The sequence below is a fragment of the Littorina saxatilis genome, linkage group LG7 (genome assembly GCF_037325665.1).
Source record: "Littorina saxatilis isolate snail1 linkage group LG7, US_GU_Lsax_2.0, whole genome shotgun sequence".
Lineage (NCBI taxonomy): Eukaryota > Metazoa > Mollusca > Gastropoda > Littorinimorpha > Littorinidae > Littorina > Littorina saxatilis.
In genome coordinates this window covers 21,398,943-21,415,998 of record NC_090251.1, presented here as the reverse complement: position 1 = coordinate 21,415,998, position 17,056 = coordinate 21,398,943, and the positions used below count along the sequence as shown (strand labels likewise).

At 43.7% G+C, this 17,056-nt stretch overlaps 1 protein-coding gene across 1 annotated transcript in view; it reads left to right on the top strand.

Annotated features, from left to right (window-relative positions):
• Positions 1–15,746, top strand: part of LOC138970150 (voltage-gated potassium channel KCNC1-like) — a 53,787-nt gene extending 38,041 nt beyond the window's left edge. The window contains exons 3-5 of the mRNA XM_070342637.1: positions 12,208–13,219; positions 14,734–14,925; positions 15,667–15,746. Of these exons, the coding sequence (XP_070198738.1) occupies positions 12,208–13,219; positions 14,734–14,925; positions 15,667–15,746 (1,284 nt within the window). The remainder of the gene's footprint in view (positions 1–12,207; positions 13,220–14,733; positions 14,926–15,666) is intronic.
• Positions 15,747–17,056: the final 1,310 nt, after the last annotated feature.

Here is a 17,056-nt window from a genome sequence, read left to right as displayed (position 1 = left end):
TGAGTGAGTGCGTGCGTGCGTGCGTGATGTATATAAACTTCGGCGCCTTCTCAACGTATATGAAAACAAGTGGACGTATCATTAAGCGAGACATCGCATGGTGGTCACAAAAAAAGAAACATTTACATTATCACAATACACTCCCAGTTTCTAAATGTATTGTTATGGGCAAAGCAGGATCTTGAGATCCCTTTATTATTTGAACATAGTGCTAGAAGGCAGCAGTAGCAGTAGATACCACGATTATTGTTAATGATAGAGATCAGGGCTGCTATATCAAACGACAGACTTTTAAAACTCAATTTTAGTGCAAATTGTTTTCATTGTGATGCATATCATCAGTATTACTTTTTATTTGTTTTTATTTGACATTGCTAAACAATTTTCCTGATCGAAGACACTGAATTCTTTAAATTGAGTCACACATTTCAAGTTGTTAGGTTATAATGAAAGCAGAAACGGTTTTCTTTCAATTGTTAGTCACGTTTACATGTTATTTCGTATGGTTATGTAGCAGCACACGAAGAACCGAAATAACCCTCTAAAGAAGGTGAGAAGCCGGCTTCAATATTTAAAAAAAATTAACCTAATTTTCGTGGTATGTCAGCTAAAGTTCATGGTAACTCGAGGGCCAAGTCCACAGCACCACAACAAGCACCACGGCCACCACTAAGTCACCCATCACTGTACCCGCTGTTTACTCGCCCTATCCCCGCGCTGATGTGTTTACCGTTAACTGCTCGTCACTGATGTTTCAAACGGCTGTTGGAGGCCGCGATGAGGCCTGAAGAGAGAGTAAACGGCCTGAGAGCGAGCTAAACGACCTCTTTCCAGCGGCCCATGTGGCCTGTAGTATACTGTGCACAGCGCACACCGGACACAGCCATTGCACGTGAAGCGCGCTATCAAAGGCAGTGTACGCTGTAGATGTTGTTGTCTTACAACCTGGTCCACGATGCCTGGCTTTTCAGGACGGCTTTTGAAGTGATGGGGAACAGTGCATGGCTTGGGCAAACAGCTGGCCTGTGGTGGGGGAGTTGTCTTCAGGTTGTGAGGGCAAACAGCTGGCCTGTGGTGGGGGAGTTGTCTTCAGGTTGTGAGGGCGAGGAAGGTCCTGTAATGAGTTCTGGTTGCAGTCACTGAGCGTTGTAGTTCTATTTGTAGTTCAACGGCTGCCGCGTCAGCAAGGTTATGTCAAGTTCAATATGCAAGCCAAACTTGATCACCATCCCCAGTGAGAACTAGCAGCATCTTTTAAAAAATGTAACAAAAGAAATAAAGAAAGAAAGCAAGAAAGAAAGAAAAGAAAAGAAAGAAAAAAAGAAAGACTTGAAAGAAAGAAAAAAGAAAAGAATGAATGTATGGATGAATGAATGAATGAATGAAAGAGATAACGAAAAAAAGACTGAAAGAAAGTAAGAAAGAAAGATACGAGCAAAAAAAACACGCAAACAGCTGTATTAAAGCTATATCTGCCTACGATTCTTTGTCGCTGCCTCTTTTAAGAATAAAGACACACACGCACACACACACACAAACAACAACACACACTAACGCTCTCGCCGGCGCGTGTGCCCGGTCCGATGAAAAAAACAACTTTGTCTGTTGCTTTACTTTGAATCCATTCTACCAACTCCTTGAAACAAAGTTCCTTAACTGACCTATCAGTTTCAAACGGAGAGAGGTGCCCCTGTCGTCATCGTTCTTATAATTCAAAGAATTGGTATTGAAGACAAAGCACAACCTCGAATCTCTTATCTTGTATCCTCTCTGTCTGTCCGCTGTCCTTCCCACCCCACTCAAACCCAAGTCGACTCCCGCCCTCAGTGCAACTTGCTGGACACAGCGGTGTAGAGGAATGATGTGAAGATAACATAGAGCAATGGTCAGCAGAGTGCAGGGGGAAAGGACCCCGTTTAGCCAATTACATGTAGCCCTTCCTGGTCTGTCAATGTCTTCACCAATCAATCAGCTATGAAAGAAACAAGGGTATCCATGCAGTCTTTGCAAAAAGGCGCTTAATTCAATGGAACTATAGAAACAAACAAACAATATTTTTCCTAGCAAGAAATGAGCCGCTTTACCAGAATCATGCAACGTCTCAATCTGTTTGGCTCTGCGACTCATTTTACGGTTTAAGATTTCTGCAGCTAGCGCAGACACATACGCCGTTCTCCTAACTTTGCACACTCCCTTGCTCCTGTGATGGTCGTGTCATCACAGTGGATATTTTCGAGAAGACTTTCATTATTCCGAATATTTGTGAACAGGGTCTGGTGTTACCGATCGTACCTGGTATGTCATACGTTCTTCCTGTATATCCTTGAAATCGTTCTAACTTCTCGCACTGCCTATACACTGAGCGTGTGATTTTATCTTTGACTGTTTGTAAGGTGCGATAGTTCCATAAATGTACTTCTCTTACATACATGCATTTGCTTTGGAAAGTTGGTCGCAGTGAGCAGACAGTTAGTTATATAAATTACGGGGAGATTGATCGACCGAATGTTTAATCCGAAACCGAGTTCATCATATTTTTCCGTCTCAGATTGGCGATGAAACAGCGTGTTCAACCCACAGAGATATAGAATAGAGCCACCAAGCGCTGTGCTGGCAGGGGAAACGATTGCAGCTACCGGGCCGCCATTTCGCTGTGCCCATCCCACAGCCTGACCAGTGTACATTTCAGTGGGAATGTGGCACACTGGGCTTCTTATCTCAGTCGGTTGATTAGAATCAGCTGGCATAATGTTATTGAGTAATGAAGAAACTATTCAGAAAATAATATGATCTGTTAGTGGCGGTACCTGGTGGATGGAAGGGGGAGAATGGTATTTCTTACCGCATACTAAATACGTTACACTGATCGAAAGAGCGAAAAAAAACGGGCGCACAGTCACACACACGAACGAACGAACGAACACACACACACACACACACACACACACACACACACACACACACACACACACACACACACACACACACACACACACACACACACACACACACACACACACACACCTGAGACAGAGACTGTCAGACAGATTGAGACAAAAAGGTTATACGAAACCAAGAACATTAATTGTATAACAATTGAAAAAAATGATGCAAAACCAGTTAGTGTCACAAGAGAAGCCAATCAGACGAAGCAAACATCAAGATGACAAAGTTAAACAAATTTGTAGATGTTATTCATAAACCTCTCTCTCTCTCTCTCTCTCTCTCTCTCTCTCTCTCTCTCTCTCTCTCTCTCTCTCTCTCTCTCTCTCTCTCTCTCTCTCTCTCGCATGATGTCTCTCTCTCTCTCGCATGATGTCTCTCTCTCTCTCTCTCTCTCTCTCTCTCTCTCTCTCTCTCTCTCTCTCTCTCTCTCTCTCTCTCTCTCTCTCTCTCTCTCTCTCTCGCATGATGTTGAAAAAGTGCAAGCTGCACTATACCACTTAATTCACATCAATTAACTCGCAATTGACCTCAATGCAATGATGTGTTTTCACTTAAGTTATCTGTTAAAATGTAGAATTTTAGTTTTTCTATTTTCTATTTTATTGAGTCACTTGAGAAAAAGTGACTCTATGTAATCGGTCAGTGTTAGTCTGTCCGGCCGGCCGGCCGGCCGTCTGGCCGGCCGTCTGGCCGGCCGGCCGTCCGTAGACACCACCTTAACATTGGACTTTTCTCGGAAACTATCAAAGCGATCCGGCTCATATTTTGTTTAGTCGTGACCTCCAATGACCTCTACACTTTAACGATGGTTTCGTTGACCTTTGACCTTTTTCAAGGTCACAGGTCAGCGTCAAAGGAAAAATTAGACATTTTATATCTTTGACAAAGTTCATCGGATGTGATTGAAACTTTGTAGGATTATTCTTTACATCAAAGTATTTACATCTGTAGCCTTTTACGAACGTTATCAGAAAAACAAGGGAGATAACTAGCCTTTTCTGTTCCGCAACACACAACTTAACGTTGGGCTTTTCTCGGAAACTATAAAAGTGACCGGGCTCAAATTTTATGTGAACGTGACTCCCAGTGACCTCTACACTTTGACGTCTGCTTTGGTGACCTTTGACCTTTTTCAAGGTCACAGGTATGTCTTGAAGGAAAAAAATTGAAATATCATATCTCTGAAACTATTCATCGGATTTGATTCAAACTTTATAGGATTATTCTTTACATCAAATTATTTACATCTGTATTGTGTTGTGAATAGCAATTTCTTCCTGTCCATCTGATGCCTCATATAATATTCAGAACTGCGAAAGTGACTCGATCGAGCGTTTGCTCTTCTTGTTTATCTTGTATTTTTATTTCATTTTTTTAGTTAGTCCCTCTTTATTCATCTTTTGGATGAGAAAATCCGAGGTCCCTTCGTGTACACTACATTGGGGTGTGCACGTTAACGATCCCACGATTGACAAAAGGGTCCAGGAAAGGGTCTTTCCTGGCAAAATTGTATAGGCATAGATAAAAATGTCCACCAAAATACCCGTGTGACTTGGAATAATAGGCCGTGAAAAGTAGGATATGCGCCGAAATGGCTGCGATCTGCTGGCCGATGTAAATGCGTGATGTATTGTGTAAAAAAAAGTCCATCTCACACGGCATAAATAAATCCCTGCGCCTTGAAAATGTGCGCGATATAAATTGCATAAAATAAAAATAAAAAAATAAAAAAATAAATCCCTGCGCTTAGAACTGTACCCACGGAATACGCGCGATATAAGCCTCATATTGATTGATTGATTGATTGATCTTTAGGGCGAGGGCTGGATGTACAAAAGCAGACTACTGCTTAATCTACTACCCTCGTTAAATAAAGAATTGTCATTGTCTCTCTCTCTCTCTCTCTCTCTCTCTCTCTCTCTCTCTCTCTCTCTCTCTCTCTCTCTCTTTCGCCCCCACCCTTCTCCACCTCTCTGTCTCTCTCTCTCTCTCTGTCTCTGTCTGTCTGTCTGTCTGTCTGTCTGTCTGTCTGTCTGTCTGTCTGTCTGTCTGTCTCTCTCTCTCTCTCTCTCTCTCTCTCTCTCTCTCTCTCTCTCTCTCTCTCTCTCTCTCTCTCTGTAAATGAAACAAATCTTTGCCGTAATAAGAAATGCAATAGTGACATCAAAGCTAAATTTGTCAATTTAAGTCAGTATACACGAGTGACACAAAAACGATATCCATTTGAGGGTGGGGGTGTCTGTAAAAGGGGGTTTCCATTGTAAAAGAAACAGCAATTTGATAAATGATACATTTGTTTTCGAACCAAACAAGTCGGCTGAAATCATGTCAAAGCTAAATTCTTTAAATCCGAGCATTATACACAGAAGAGTACTCAAAAGAAGAATGTACAACAAGCTTATTAAAATCAGTGAAACATGTCAGTGTCAGTATCAGTCAAACAAACCTGACATCTTTCAGCCAAAATCTTTAATACATGATTAAGTACAAACACATGAGTGAACTTATTTATGAACGATACATCAATCTCATCATTAAAACATGAGTATTTCAAACGAATCTGAATTGTTGAAGTCGATTGTCCTCCATACAATAAATATACAATATAATTGAAAGTAAAACTAAAGAAAAAGCAGTGCAGGCAAAATGGTCCCACTGAAAACCGACTGAGAGAGAGAAGAGAGAGAGAGAGAGAGAGAGAGAGAGAGAGAGAGAGAGAGAGAGAGAGAAGAGAGAGAGAGAGAGAGAGAGGGAGAGAGAGAGAGAGAGAGGGAGAGGGAGAGGGAGAGAAAGAGGAGAGAGAGAGGGGAAGAGAGAGAGAGAGGGGGAGAGAGAAAGAGAGGGTGAGGGAGAGAGAGGGGAAGAGAAAAAGAAAGAATAAGAGAGAGAGAGAGAGAGAGAGAGAGCGAGAGAGAGACTGAGAGAGAGATGTCTTACTACAAAATCAACAGGTTAGTATTTTCAATAATAATAAAATTTAAAAAAGCAAAATTAAGCAGCATACAGACACACGCATCATTATTCTACAACTTTGCTTTTTTTATTAACATGATTATAAGGTTTAAACAAGGTGGTATTGAGATTGTAGCTCTCAAAAAACAAAGACCGGACAGAGCGAAACAGGGTGTGCCAGCGAAAGAATGGGCACACCGCGATGGCCGGCGCGCGGGTCTCGGTTACTGCACGGTTTGCGGCGCTTGGTGGCTCTATTCTATATCTCTGTGGTTCAACCTCATGCCGCGGAACGCCCCGCGCCCTGTGATAAACTGTAATCACCAAACAAACGTTAGAGCGGCAGTCTGAGGCGAGCACAAAAATGACAGTTTATAATTCTGGGTTCCGTACCGAGCTTTCGTTCGTTTTCGTTCTCACAATCTCTACAATATGTAGTGCATAACATACAGTGCAACGACGAACCTTATGTATTGTTTAGTGGTTGTAAATTCTTGAAGCCAGCCTGCTCTGACCAGTGAGAGAGAGAGAGAGAGAGAGACAGAGAGACAGAGAGAGACAGAGACAGAGACAGAGAGAGACAGAGATAGAGACAGAGAGAGACAGAGACAGAGAGAGGTAGAGGCTGTTGTTGTAGTTGTTGCTGTTGTCCCTGTCTTTGTCGTCGTTGTTGTAAATACAAGTTACGGATTGCAAACTTAGAAGCCTTGACAGATTTTTTTCATGCTCGTGAAATAAAGTGTATCACCCCCACACACACACACACACACACACACACACACACCCACACACACACACAACCACCCCCCCCCCCTGTTATCAAACTGTACAGGACCTCGCAGATAAGATAGCGGTGTTGTAAGGATGATGTGTACCCGTTCCTGGTCTGCCAGTTTCTTCACCGATCAATCAGTTGTGAAAGAAGGGTATCTCAGTCTGCCGATAACCCGTCCACAGCGAATGAGCGTTATGAGATGATCTGCTCAAGTCGAGGAAGTTTCAGAGATTCTGAGTTCTTACTACATCTGTAAGAAACCGATTGCCTCGTTTTAAATTGTTCTTTCAACGGTCCACTTTCAAAGTGTGTGTGAGTGATCAAATTGACGATTTCAAAGATCTCAAACGGCTCTGAAAACTAAGACATAAATATTCCTGTGGTTGACGTCGAGAGGACTTCCGCACCTCAAACCTCCCCGTCCCACTCCTCATTGTCTCCAAAAAATACTACTGTTTTAGTCAACAACAACAACAATCTACAGCAAAACTCTTGTCACTTTTCATCTGGGACCACCGCAATTCTTTCTCCGGCTGCCAGTATCTTTGGAAACACCCTCTGACACTATCATTCACAGTCTGGAATATGCCTGGCACCACCCCTCGTTCTTGATCCACCATTCACACACAGACACCGGCCTGGCACCACCATTCACACACCGACACTGTGGCACCGACCTGGCCCGGTACCACCATTCTCACTCTGAAACCTCCATTCATACACATACATTCTGGCACCGGCCTGGTACCACCATTCTCACTCTGGAACCTCCATTCATACACAGACATTCTGGCACCGGCCTGGTACCGCCATTCTCACCCTGGAACCTCCATTCATACACAGACACCACTATTCTCACAAACATAGACACACATTGTTTGCCCCCAGCGGGATTCGAACCCACGACCTCGAGGACCACAAGCCGCCACGATATCCACTCGGCCACTCCACTGGTTGGAAAGCAGTGTTCAAATTTGTATACATGACTTTGACGGGAACAAACTTAGTTGCTTAGTAAGCAGATTCTTATTGAGGTTGAGGGAACAACGACTAAATATTCAGTACGAAGCCGAGAGAGAGGGGATGTTTTCAGTCTCGTCTCAGATTTCAGAGAAAACACTCCTTTTGCCTCCCAGAAATTGCTCCATGAGGAACGAATTGGTATCACCTTATAGGATGTTATAGCAGCAGTCTGAGACGAGAAAAAACATTTTGTCTGTGTCTCGCTATTCGTATTGAGTTCGGTCGTGTTGCCCGCAACCTCTATAATAGGGTGTTGAAGAACACAAGGTGCACGTGGAGCGACGAGCCTTATCGTCTGTATCGGTGAGTTATTAGTGAGGTTGCGGGGAAGACGCCCGACAACTCAGCACGACGACAAGTGACGGTGACCTTCTTTTTTTCCCCTCACACAGTCGGGACGGGGCCTTTGCGAGACGTTCCGGCTGAAAAATGGAGCAATTTGTCGTCGTAGCAAAAAACGAAGATAGAAATTGGTCTATGCTGTTAAGTCGAGTTCACTTTAATCAAAGTATGTGTTATGGACATATAGATTGTTCATTTTGCAAATAGCTTTTGAAGAAAAAGAAAAAAAATCTTTGATAGGCGTGGATTTACAGTTTTGTCGGGTACCATCTCAGATGCTCACAAGTCTTCTCAATGAAGCCGCTATAAACTGTTTGCGCAGAAGACGGACGCGTCCCGAGTAAAAAACCAAGACTATAGTGACGTCACATTTCGGCTCAGCGGTCCGGGAAACAGCTGAAACAACGGCTGCAAAGGCGAAATTTGGTGTTTTTCACGTCCGGGCCGAACGAATGAATAAAATACTCGTTTTATTCTTAACTTGAGATGTTTGGATGGTGCTTTCTTCTCTGTTTGAGGTTCCAGTTTGTGATCGGCTAAAAAGCAAAACCATGTTTTTGAAGGGGAAAATAGTTGAGTTATAAGGGGTTGATCAATCACACACACACACACACACACACACACACACACACACACATCGCTACGGCTACTTGTTAGAGGAATGAGAAAAAATGTAGTCGGAACTATTTTTTATGGGTGTTGGTTTTGTTAGTTGGATCGGTGGATAGGGGTTTGCGGGGCTGGCTTGGGGGGGGGGGGGGGGGGGGTATTAACCCGTGATTTGTAAAAATGTAAAAACATTTTACAAATCACGTCGAACCTAGCTAAAACCGCGATTTGTAAAATGTAAAAATGTAAAAATATCGCATTCCACAAAGTAATGCATGCCTTTTATTATTATTAATATTTGTTGTTTAGAGCCTCTACGCTGAGTGGTGGGGGTGGTTTTAGATCCACATCCCATTTTGGTGCAATCCCATTTTGCCGCCGTCCCATTTTTTGCCCCATCCCATTTTCGCGACATTTCACAAGCCAAGCGACATTTTACTAACATGTCATAACAAAAGCGCGACATCCCATTTAGACACCATATCCCATTTGGCCGCCACGCCGTTTCACCGCCATTCCATTTCGCCTCCATCCCATTGTCGCGACATTTCACAAGCCAAGCGTCATTTTACTACCAATAGCGCGAAGATAACTGGACTGGAAGAATAAGGAATATTAAGCGATTGATTTGTGCATGGGAGAAGCGAAATTTGAGCATTGTAGGGAAAATATGTATTGTGAAAACGTTTTTAATTTCACAATTTGTGTATATTATGCAAGCGTTTGTATTACCTGACTGTGTTTTGAATGAAGTCAATACCTTATTGTTTAGATTTTTGTGGCGAAAAAGAGATTGTAATCGGAAGGCCTTTGAAAAGGTGAAAAGAAGCGTTTTATGTTTTGAAATTGAAAAAGGTGGTTTAAAAATGATCGATATTAGGCAAATGCAAATTTCTTTTTTATTACAATGGGTTTCACAACTGACTACATCAAATGAAAATGATAATTGGAGTTTCACTCCAAAGATGATATATTTGCGTTTTGGAAAGCATTTTGAATGTTTCTTATCGAATGTAAACAGTGCAAGATTTAAAGGGTTAGACCTAGTGAAATCACACTTTTGGAAAGCAGTATTAAAATATTGGCTGGATAATAACCACTACGATCGTGGGACAGTCGGGCCGACTTTATTATGGAATAATGCATGCATAACGTATAGTGGCAAAGTTTTATTTTTTGAAAGTTGGATACAACGAGGTGTATTGGTATTAACTGACATTGTACGTTCGGGAGACATATTATCATATCAAGACATATGTGATTTGATTGGATATTCGCCAAACCGAATTCTTGAATATAATGTTGTAAAAGCTGCTGTGTCATTATTTATGAGGAAAAATGTTGTAAATATGACTGATGATGTTTGTATTACCTTACCACTGATTAACGGCAAAAATGTGTTATTTTTTTAGTGCCAGAGAATATAGGAAAGAGATTATTAATATGAAAACAGATGTACCATGTTCCGGAGGATTTTGGAAGAGAAAGTTTAATGTAGAAATTGATGGACGATCTTGGATAGTTGCCTATCAGTCAACACAAGAGACTAGATTAAGAGTTTTACACTGGAAAATTTATGCACAACATTTATCCGACCAACATTCTCCTGTGTAAAATGAAAGTAACGGAAACTGATAAATGTAATTATTGTTGTGATGTAACTGATTTCATTGAACACTTCTTTTTTGAATGCCCGGTTGTATACAAATTCTGGAAGTTTATTGAAGAATTTATTTTTCGTACTTTAGAAATTAAGATTGTTTTGAAAGTTAGTGATGTTTTATTTGGTATGCATTTTGTAATGGTGAAAAAGGCAACTATGTATAAATTGAACCACATTATCTTAATCGGAAAGATGTGCGTTATATATATATATATAAAAAAACAAATTCGTTTTTCCCGTTGGAAAGTATTTTTAATAGGCAGTTACAGATAAGAAGCATTTTTGTGTGAGTGTTCGAAGAACAAAACGTTAAAAAAGTTAGCTTGTTGTACTCGATAAGTTGTATTTAATTTATTGTATGAGATATTGTTAATTGTTGTTATTTATTTGAATAAAACATTTTGAAAAAAACCACAAAAAAAACCCAATAGCGCGACATCCCATTTTAACACCATCCCATTTGGCCGCCATCCTATTTTGATTTATTCTTCTTGCCAAGCCTCACTATACTACTATACTGCGTTATTCAACTAGGGAGACATTCCGTTTACGCGAAATCCCATTTTTGCCACATCCAAAATGTCGCAAAATGGGGATGGCGGCGAAATGGGGATGGCGGCGAAATGGGATGACGGCAAAACGGCATGGCGACAAAATGGAATGTGGCGCTAGTGGTACTTGACATGGTGGTAAAATGACACTTGGCCTGTGAAATGTCGCGAAAATGGGATGGGGGCGAAATGGGCTAACGGCGAAACGAGATTGCGCCAAAATGGGATGTGGAGCTAATGGTACATAATATGGTGGTAAAATGACACTTGGCCTGTGAAATGTCGCAAAAATGGGATGGAGGCGAAATGGGATAACGGCGAAACGGGATTGCGCCAAAATGGGATGTGGAGCTAATGGTACATGACATGGTGGTAAAATGACACTTGGCCTGTGAAATGTCGCGAAAATGGGATGAGGGTGAAATGAGATAACGGCGAAACGGGACTAATAGATCCCTAGACTTTGGGGTAGCGTGACTCTGTTACTGCTAGCTTTCCACTGGGAGGAAGCGACCCGAATTTCCAAGCGATGGGACAAAAAAGTAATGACTTTTTTTTCTCAATAGATCCCTTCAGTTTGGAGCTGATGAGTTAAATATCGGGCGCATTTACGTGATTTGTGAAACATTTTACACACACACACACACACACACACACATGCGCGCGCGCACACACACATATTAAAATGTATGGGCTAACACGCAACAGCTGGGTTTTTTTTACTAGGTCACAGACCTGGAAGACCCAGGTGCAAGACGAATAATTCATATCACTGAAATGCGTGTTCTCCTTGCACCACCCAAAACATGCCCCGAGGGGCTCCGCCTCTACAAGTCGTGTCAACACCATTCGTTCGGGTGTCCAGGAGTTTTCTTCTTCAGGCCACTGGCGCTACTTGTGTCAGTACGAGCGATGACACCGAACGACAACACACCTGTCTCGGTTCAGTCGTCGTTGTCGGTCCCGTCTTCCCCGCAACGTCTATATTGTCACTGCTTCTATCCACAGAGAGAAAAGAGGGCAGATGGTTGGACAGCAAGCCATCCAGCCATGTAAACTCACACTCATCCACACACACAGACACACTAACACTCACCCACACACACACAGACACACTCATACATATACACACAGACGCACGCATACACACACACAAGCGCGCGCACGCATGAACACACACACACACGCACACACACGCACGCACGCCGCACACACACACGCAAACACCCAAACACACACACACACATATACACACGCGCGCGCGCGCGCACGCACAGAGAGAGAACGATTTTTAAAGCAGATGTTTAAAATAGTATTTAGTGTACCAAATGTTTGTGAATGTGCAGGTGCTCGCCATAGTGTCTGTCGTCTTCGTCCTGCTCTACATCGCCATCTTTGTCGCCGAGTCTCACGTGCTTTTCCGTGACGTCAGAACAGAACTCAACGTGACACTGAGTGACGTCATGACAGTGCGCGAGCTGCAGCGCGTGACGCGGCCTATGGTGTGGTTGACTGTGTTGGAGTACACGTGTGTGGTATACTTTACGCTAGAACTGCTGGCCCGCACCATCTTCTGCCCGGACAAGACGGTGTACTGCAGACAGGCCATGACGTGGGTCGACCTGCTCTCCGTCCTGCCGTTCTACGTCACGGAGCTGGTCGTCCTCATCGACTCCTCGCTGGAGGACTCTACCGGGCTGTACGTGCTGAAAGCGGTGCGCGTGGTGCGCATCTTCCGCATCCTGAGACTGACCCGCTACTTCTCGGGGCTGAAGATCCTGGGCCACACGCTCAAGGCCAGCGCCAAGGAGCTGCTGCTCATGATCCTCGTGCTCGGCATCGGCGTGCTCGTCTTCGCCTCCTTCATCTACTTCGCGGAGCAGGTGGAGGAGGACGGTGAGAACGACTTCAAGAACATCCCCATCGGCTTCTGGTGGGCCGTGGTGACCATGACGACGCTGGGCTACGGGGACACGTACCCCCGGACGGCGCTGGGCTACATCGTGGGCGCCATCTGTGCGCTGTGCGGCCTGCTGATGCTGGCGCTACCCGTGCCAGTCATCGTCAACAACTTCACGCTCTACTACTCGCACGCCCAGGCCAAGCTCAAGCTGCCCCAGAAGAGGAGGAACGTGCTGGTGGGGGCTGCAGACGCCCTCAAGACCACGGACACGGCGGAGAGCAGCATCGACGTCACCAACAACCCCAGGGGAGGCCAGCAGGGGTCGCAGTCCTCCATGGGGAGCGTGGCCTCCGTGGCCTCCCTGTCGCTAGAGGCCAAGGACTCCAAGGAGCTGGTGACACGCAAACGCAGTGACGACAGCAACCACGACAGCCTGGACTCGGGCTTCAAGACAGGTCAGCACTGTGGTGGTGGTGAGCCGCTCTTTCCTTTTCTTCTTACGTCTTCTCTTCCGCCTACATTTCCTTCCCTTCCTGGATGATGTAGTCTTTTCCCTTCTGTCGTAAGCTCGTTGTAGAAAAAAGCAGATACCTGCATGGTTCTAGACTTTCGGCGCCTCTAGTTAAAGATTCCTACCTGACTTTGCTTTACACTTGCACACTTGTTCCGATGAAAACAGTTCGGCTTACCGTTTTAGATCTGGCCAGGATTTGACATGGACTAGGACCAATTGGTCACATACCAAAAATCAACAGTCTGTGCACAGTGGATTTTTTTTTAATGAATTCATTTAGTAACAGTCAGTGGCTCTTTTTAAGATAAAAGAAAACTCATTAATAAAAAAAAAACTTCAGCTCACATTGGCAAACAGTCAGGGGGTTGATATTTGGTATGTGACTAAATGGAGGGATGGTCTTATCCCACGTAAACGCCTGGCCAGATGTGAGACGGTGAGCCAACTGTTTTCACCGGGAGGAGTGTGCCTTCAACTCGTTGGTGTGGCAGTGTGACCGGAACTTAGAGATCCAGGATTTGTAGTTGTAAAGAAATACGAGTTTCGAAAATGTTCAGCACAAACTTTGGTGTGGAGAAAGTGTATCCTCACGAAGGCGTTGTTACACCCCCGTATATTCGGGAATGCATAGGTTTCACTCTGTATGTTTGTTTGTTTGTTTGTGTGTCTGTCCTTCTGTTCGCACTGAGATCTCTGGTGTTTTTTGTTGTTGCTCCCCCCCCCCACACCGTTTGTGCCACGGCCAGTGCCTGCATTATGTCTGTAGAGACAAGTATTGTTAAATACAATGTTTTACCTACAGGTTATTGCCAGCGTTTTTCAAGGTGTTCAGAATAAACGGGGCTGATGGTGTTTAGCCATATTTTTACGCCCTCAGCCATTTTTTATGGACAGGCCTGGCTATTGGTGTGTTTACTATTGGTGTCATGATTGCCTCTCAGTGTGGTCAGACGCCAGGTTATGCATGTTGTTTATAATGCTTTCTTGGCTACGGTGGTAAGGTGCCAAGGTTGCTTGCATTGATAGATTTTGTTTGGAAATTGCAACTTTTTGGGGGAGAGAGAGAGAGAGAGAGAGAGAGAGAGAGAGAGAGAGAGAGAGAGAGACACACACACACACACACACTCACATACTCACACACACACACACACACACACACACACACACACACACACACACACACACACACACACACACACACACACACACACAAGAGCGAGAGGGAGGGAGGGAAGAGACAGACAAAGGTGTTGTACTTTATTCACGGATGTGTTCGATACACAACTGTCATCACATTTGACACTTTTGTTCATCATACTGTAAATACTGAACTGCTTGCTCATGTTGTTCACTTCACACAAAAACATTCTCATATTCTCTACATTCACTCGTTCCCACACCCTTTAATATTATTTGAATGAAAATGTCTAAAATAAATCACAAACTTGTTTTCAGGGTCGGCGAGCACAAACGGAGAGGCGTCCGGTATCAGCGTCATCTTCACTGACGAGTTGGCCACCTCCTCTTCTCCCTCCCGTCTCTCCCCCATTCCATCCGTCCCCACCCCCACCCCCGCCCCCACACACAAAGCATCTGTCGGCAAGCGGAACTCCATCAAGGTGCAACCCAACGGCTCCATGAAAAGAGGTATGCGGCTGCTGTGGCTATTTCAACAGTCTGTGTTCAACGAAAAATGTGAAAATTCACGTCCGATCCGAATAAATAGTAATTAAAAGCATCTCGTGAAAACAGACTATGGCTGCCTCAATGGCGGGGGGAAACGATCATACACGTTTAAAAAACACATTCTTGCATAAACACGATTGTACGTGGGAGTTGCAGCCCAGAAGATGCAGAAGGAGAAGAAGAAGAAATAAAAAGTTTTGGCAAATCTTGCGAAAATAATGGTTATTTTCCAAGTTGGAAAATACACTTTAGAAATTTCAGGGAGGTTTGATGTAGTTTTCAAACATTCTTTCTTTCTTTCTTTATTTGGTGTTTAACGTCGTTTTCAACCACGAAGGTTATATCGCGACGATTTCAAACATTCAGAAGTTATCTTAAACAGACACTTGTAAGAATAATTTACATCGGAATTGTCAAATAGTTAAGTATACAAGATGCAAACATTAAAAGTTAACGATTTATGAAGATTCAAAACAAACAAAACATAAAGAGAGAGCGAGAGAAAAAGATACAACAAGATAAAATAAGATAAGATAAGATAAGATAAGAGAAACAAGGACAGAGAGAGCAAAATCGAATTCCGACTTAAATTTGATTTATGGATGATTTTCTATTTTGTGTCAACAGTGGGATTGTTGGACAAGGAGCTTCCATAGTGTGGTGCTAAGTTTGAACTCAGCTTTCTGTTCACTCTGTTTTCAGGTAGCTATCCTGCCGCCTCCAGACGGTGCTCTCTCAGGCCCTCCCACATGCGTGTCGACATTGTCGACGTGGATGTCTGACGTCATCCAGGGACACATCTGTGACGTCATACATGAATATTTTTGTGTACCAACAATAATCACAATCACTCATTATGTGTGGTTTGAGCGCTTGGTTGAATAGCTTACTTCCCTTACCTAGGCTGTTAACCACACCCCCGTGTGTATCTGCGTCGCAAGTGGTTCGACAAAAACAGAAAATGGATTTGTCTCAAAGCAAATACAAGTTCTTCCATTGGAATTATTCACTCACAGTTCAGTGAGGGTGAAATGTGTGTGGACTGTGATATGCTGAATTATAAGTGTTTAAATATTACATGTTCAAGCTGTTAAGACGCTTGCGGACGATAACCTTCGATGATGCACAGTTGTATTTAGATAGAACAAGGAGATGTCACAACACGTGTGCCCACGTCAGATATAGGAGTGAAAGTAATAATAACAAGAAGGCACATTATTCCTACCCGTGAGTCCTTGGATTGAAATCCAGCGGCCATGCAATTACCGTCTGTCCTGGGATTGTATTATCGTGGTCAATAACCGACTGTCATGGGATTGGATTATCGTGACCAATAACCGTGTGTTCTGGGATTGGATAATCGTGACCAATTACCGTTTGTCCTGGGATTGTATTATCGTGGCCAATAATCGTGTGTCCTGGGATTGGATTATCGTGGCCAATAACCGTGTGTCCTGGGATTGGATTATCGTGGCCAATAACCGTCTGTCCTGGGATTGGATTATCGTGGCCAATGACCGTGTGTCCTGGGATTGGATTATCGTGGCCAATGACCGTGTGTCCTGGGATTGGATTATCGTGGCCAATAACCGTGTGTCCTGGGATTGGATTATTGTGACCCATAACCGTGTGTCCTGGGATTGGATTATCGTGGCCAATAACCGTGTGTCCTGGGATTGGATTATCGTGGCCAATAACCATGTGTCCTGGGATTGCATTATCGTGGCCAATAACCGTGTGTCCTGGGATTGGATTATCGTGGCCAATAACCGTGTGTCCTGGGATTGGATTATCGTGGCCAATAACTGTGTGTCCTGGGATTGGATTATCGTGGCCAATAACCGTGTGTCCTGGGATTGGATTATCGTGGCCAATAACCGTGTGTCCTGAGATTGGATTATTGTGGCCAATAACCGTGTGTCCTGGGATTGGATTATCGTGGCCAATAACCGTGTGTCCTGAGATTGGATTATCGTGGCAAATAACCGTGTGTCCTGGGATTGGATTATCGTGGCCAATAACCGTGTGTCCTGGGATTGGATTATCGTGGCCAATAACCGTGTGTCCTGGGATTGGATTATCGTGGCAAATA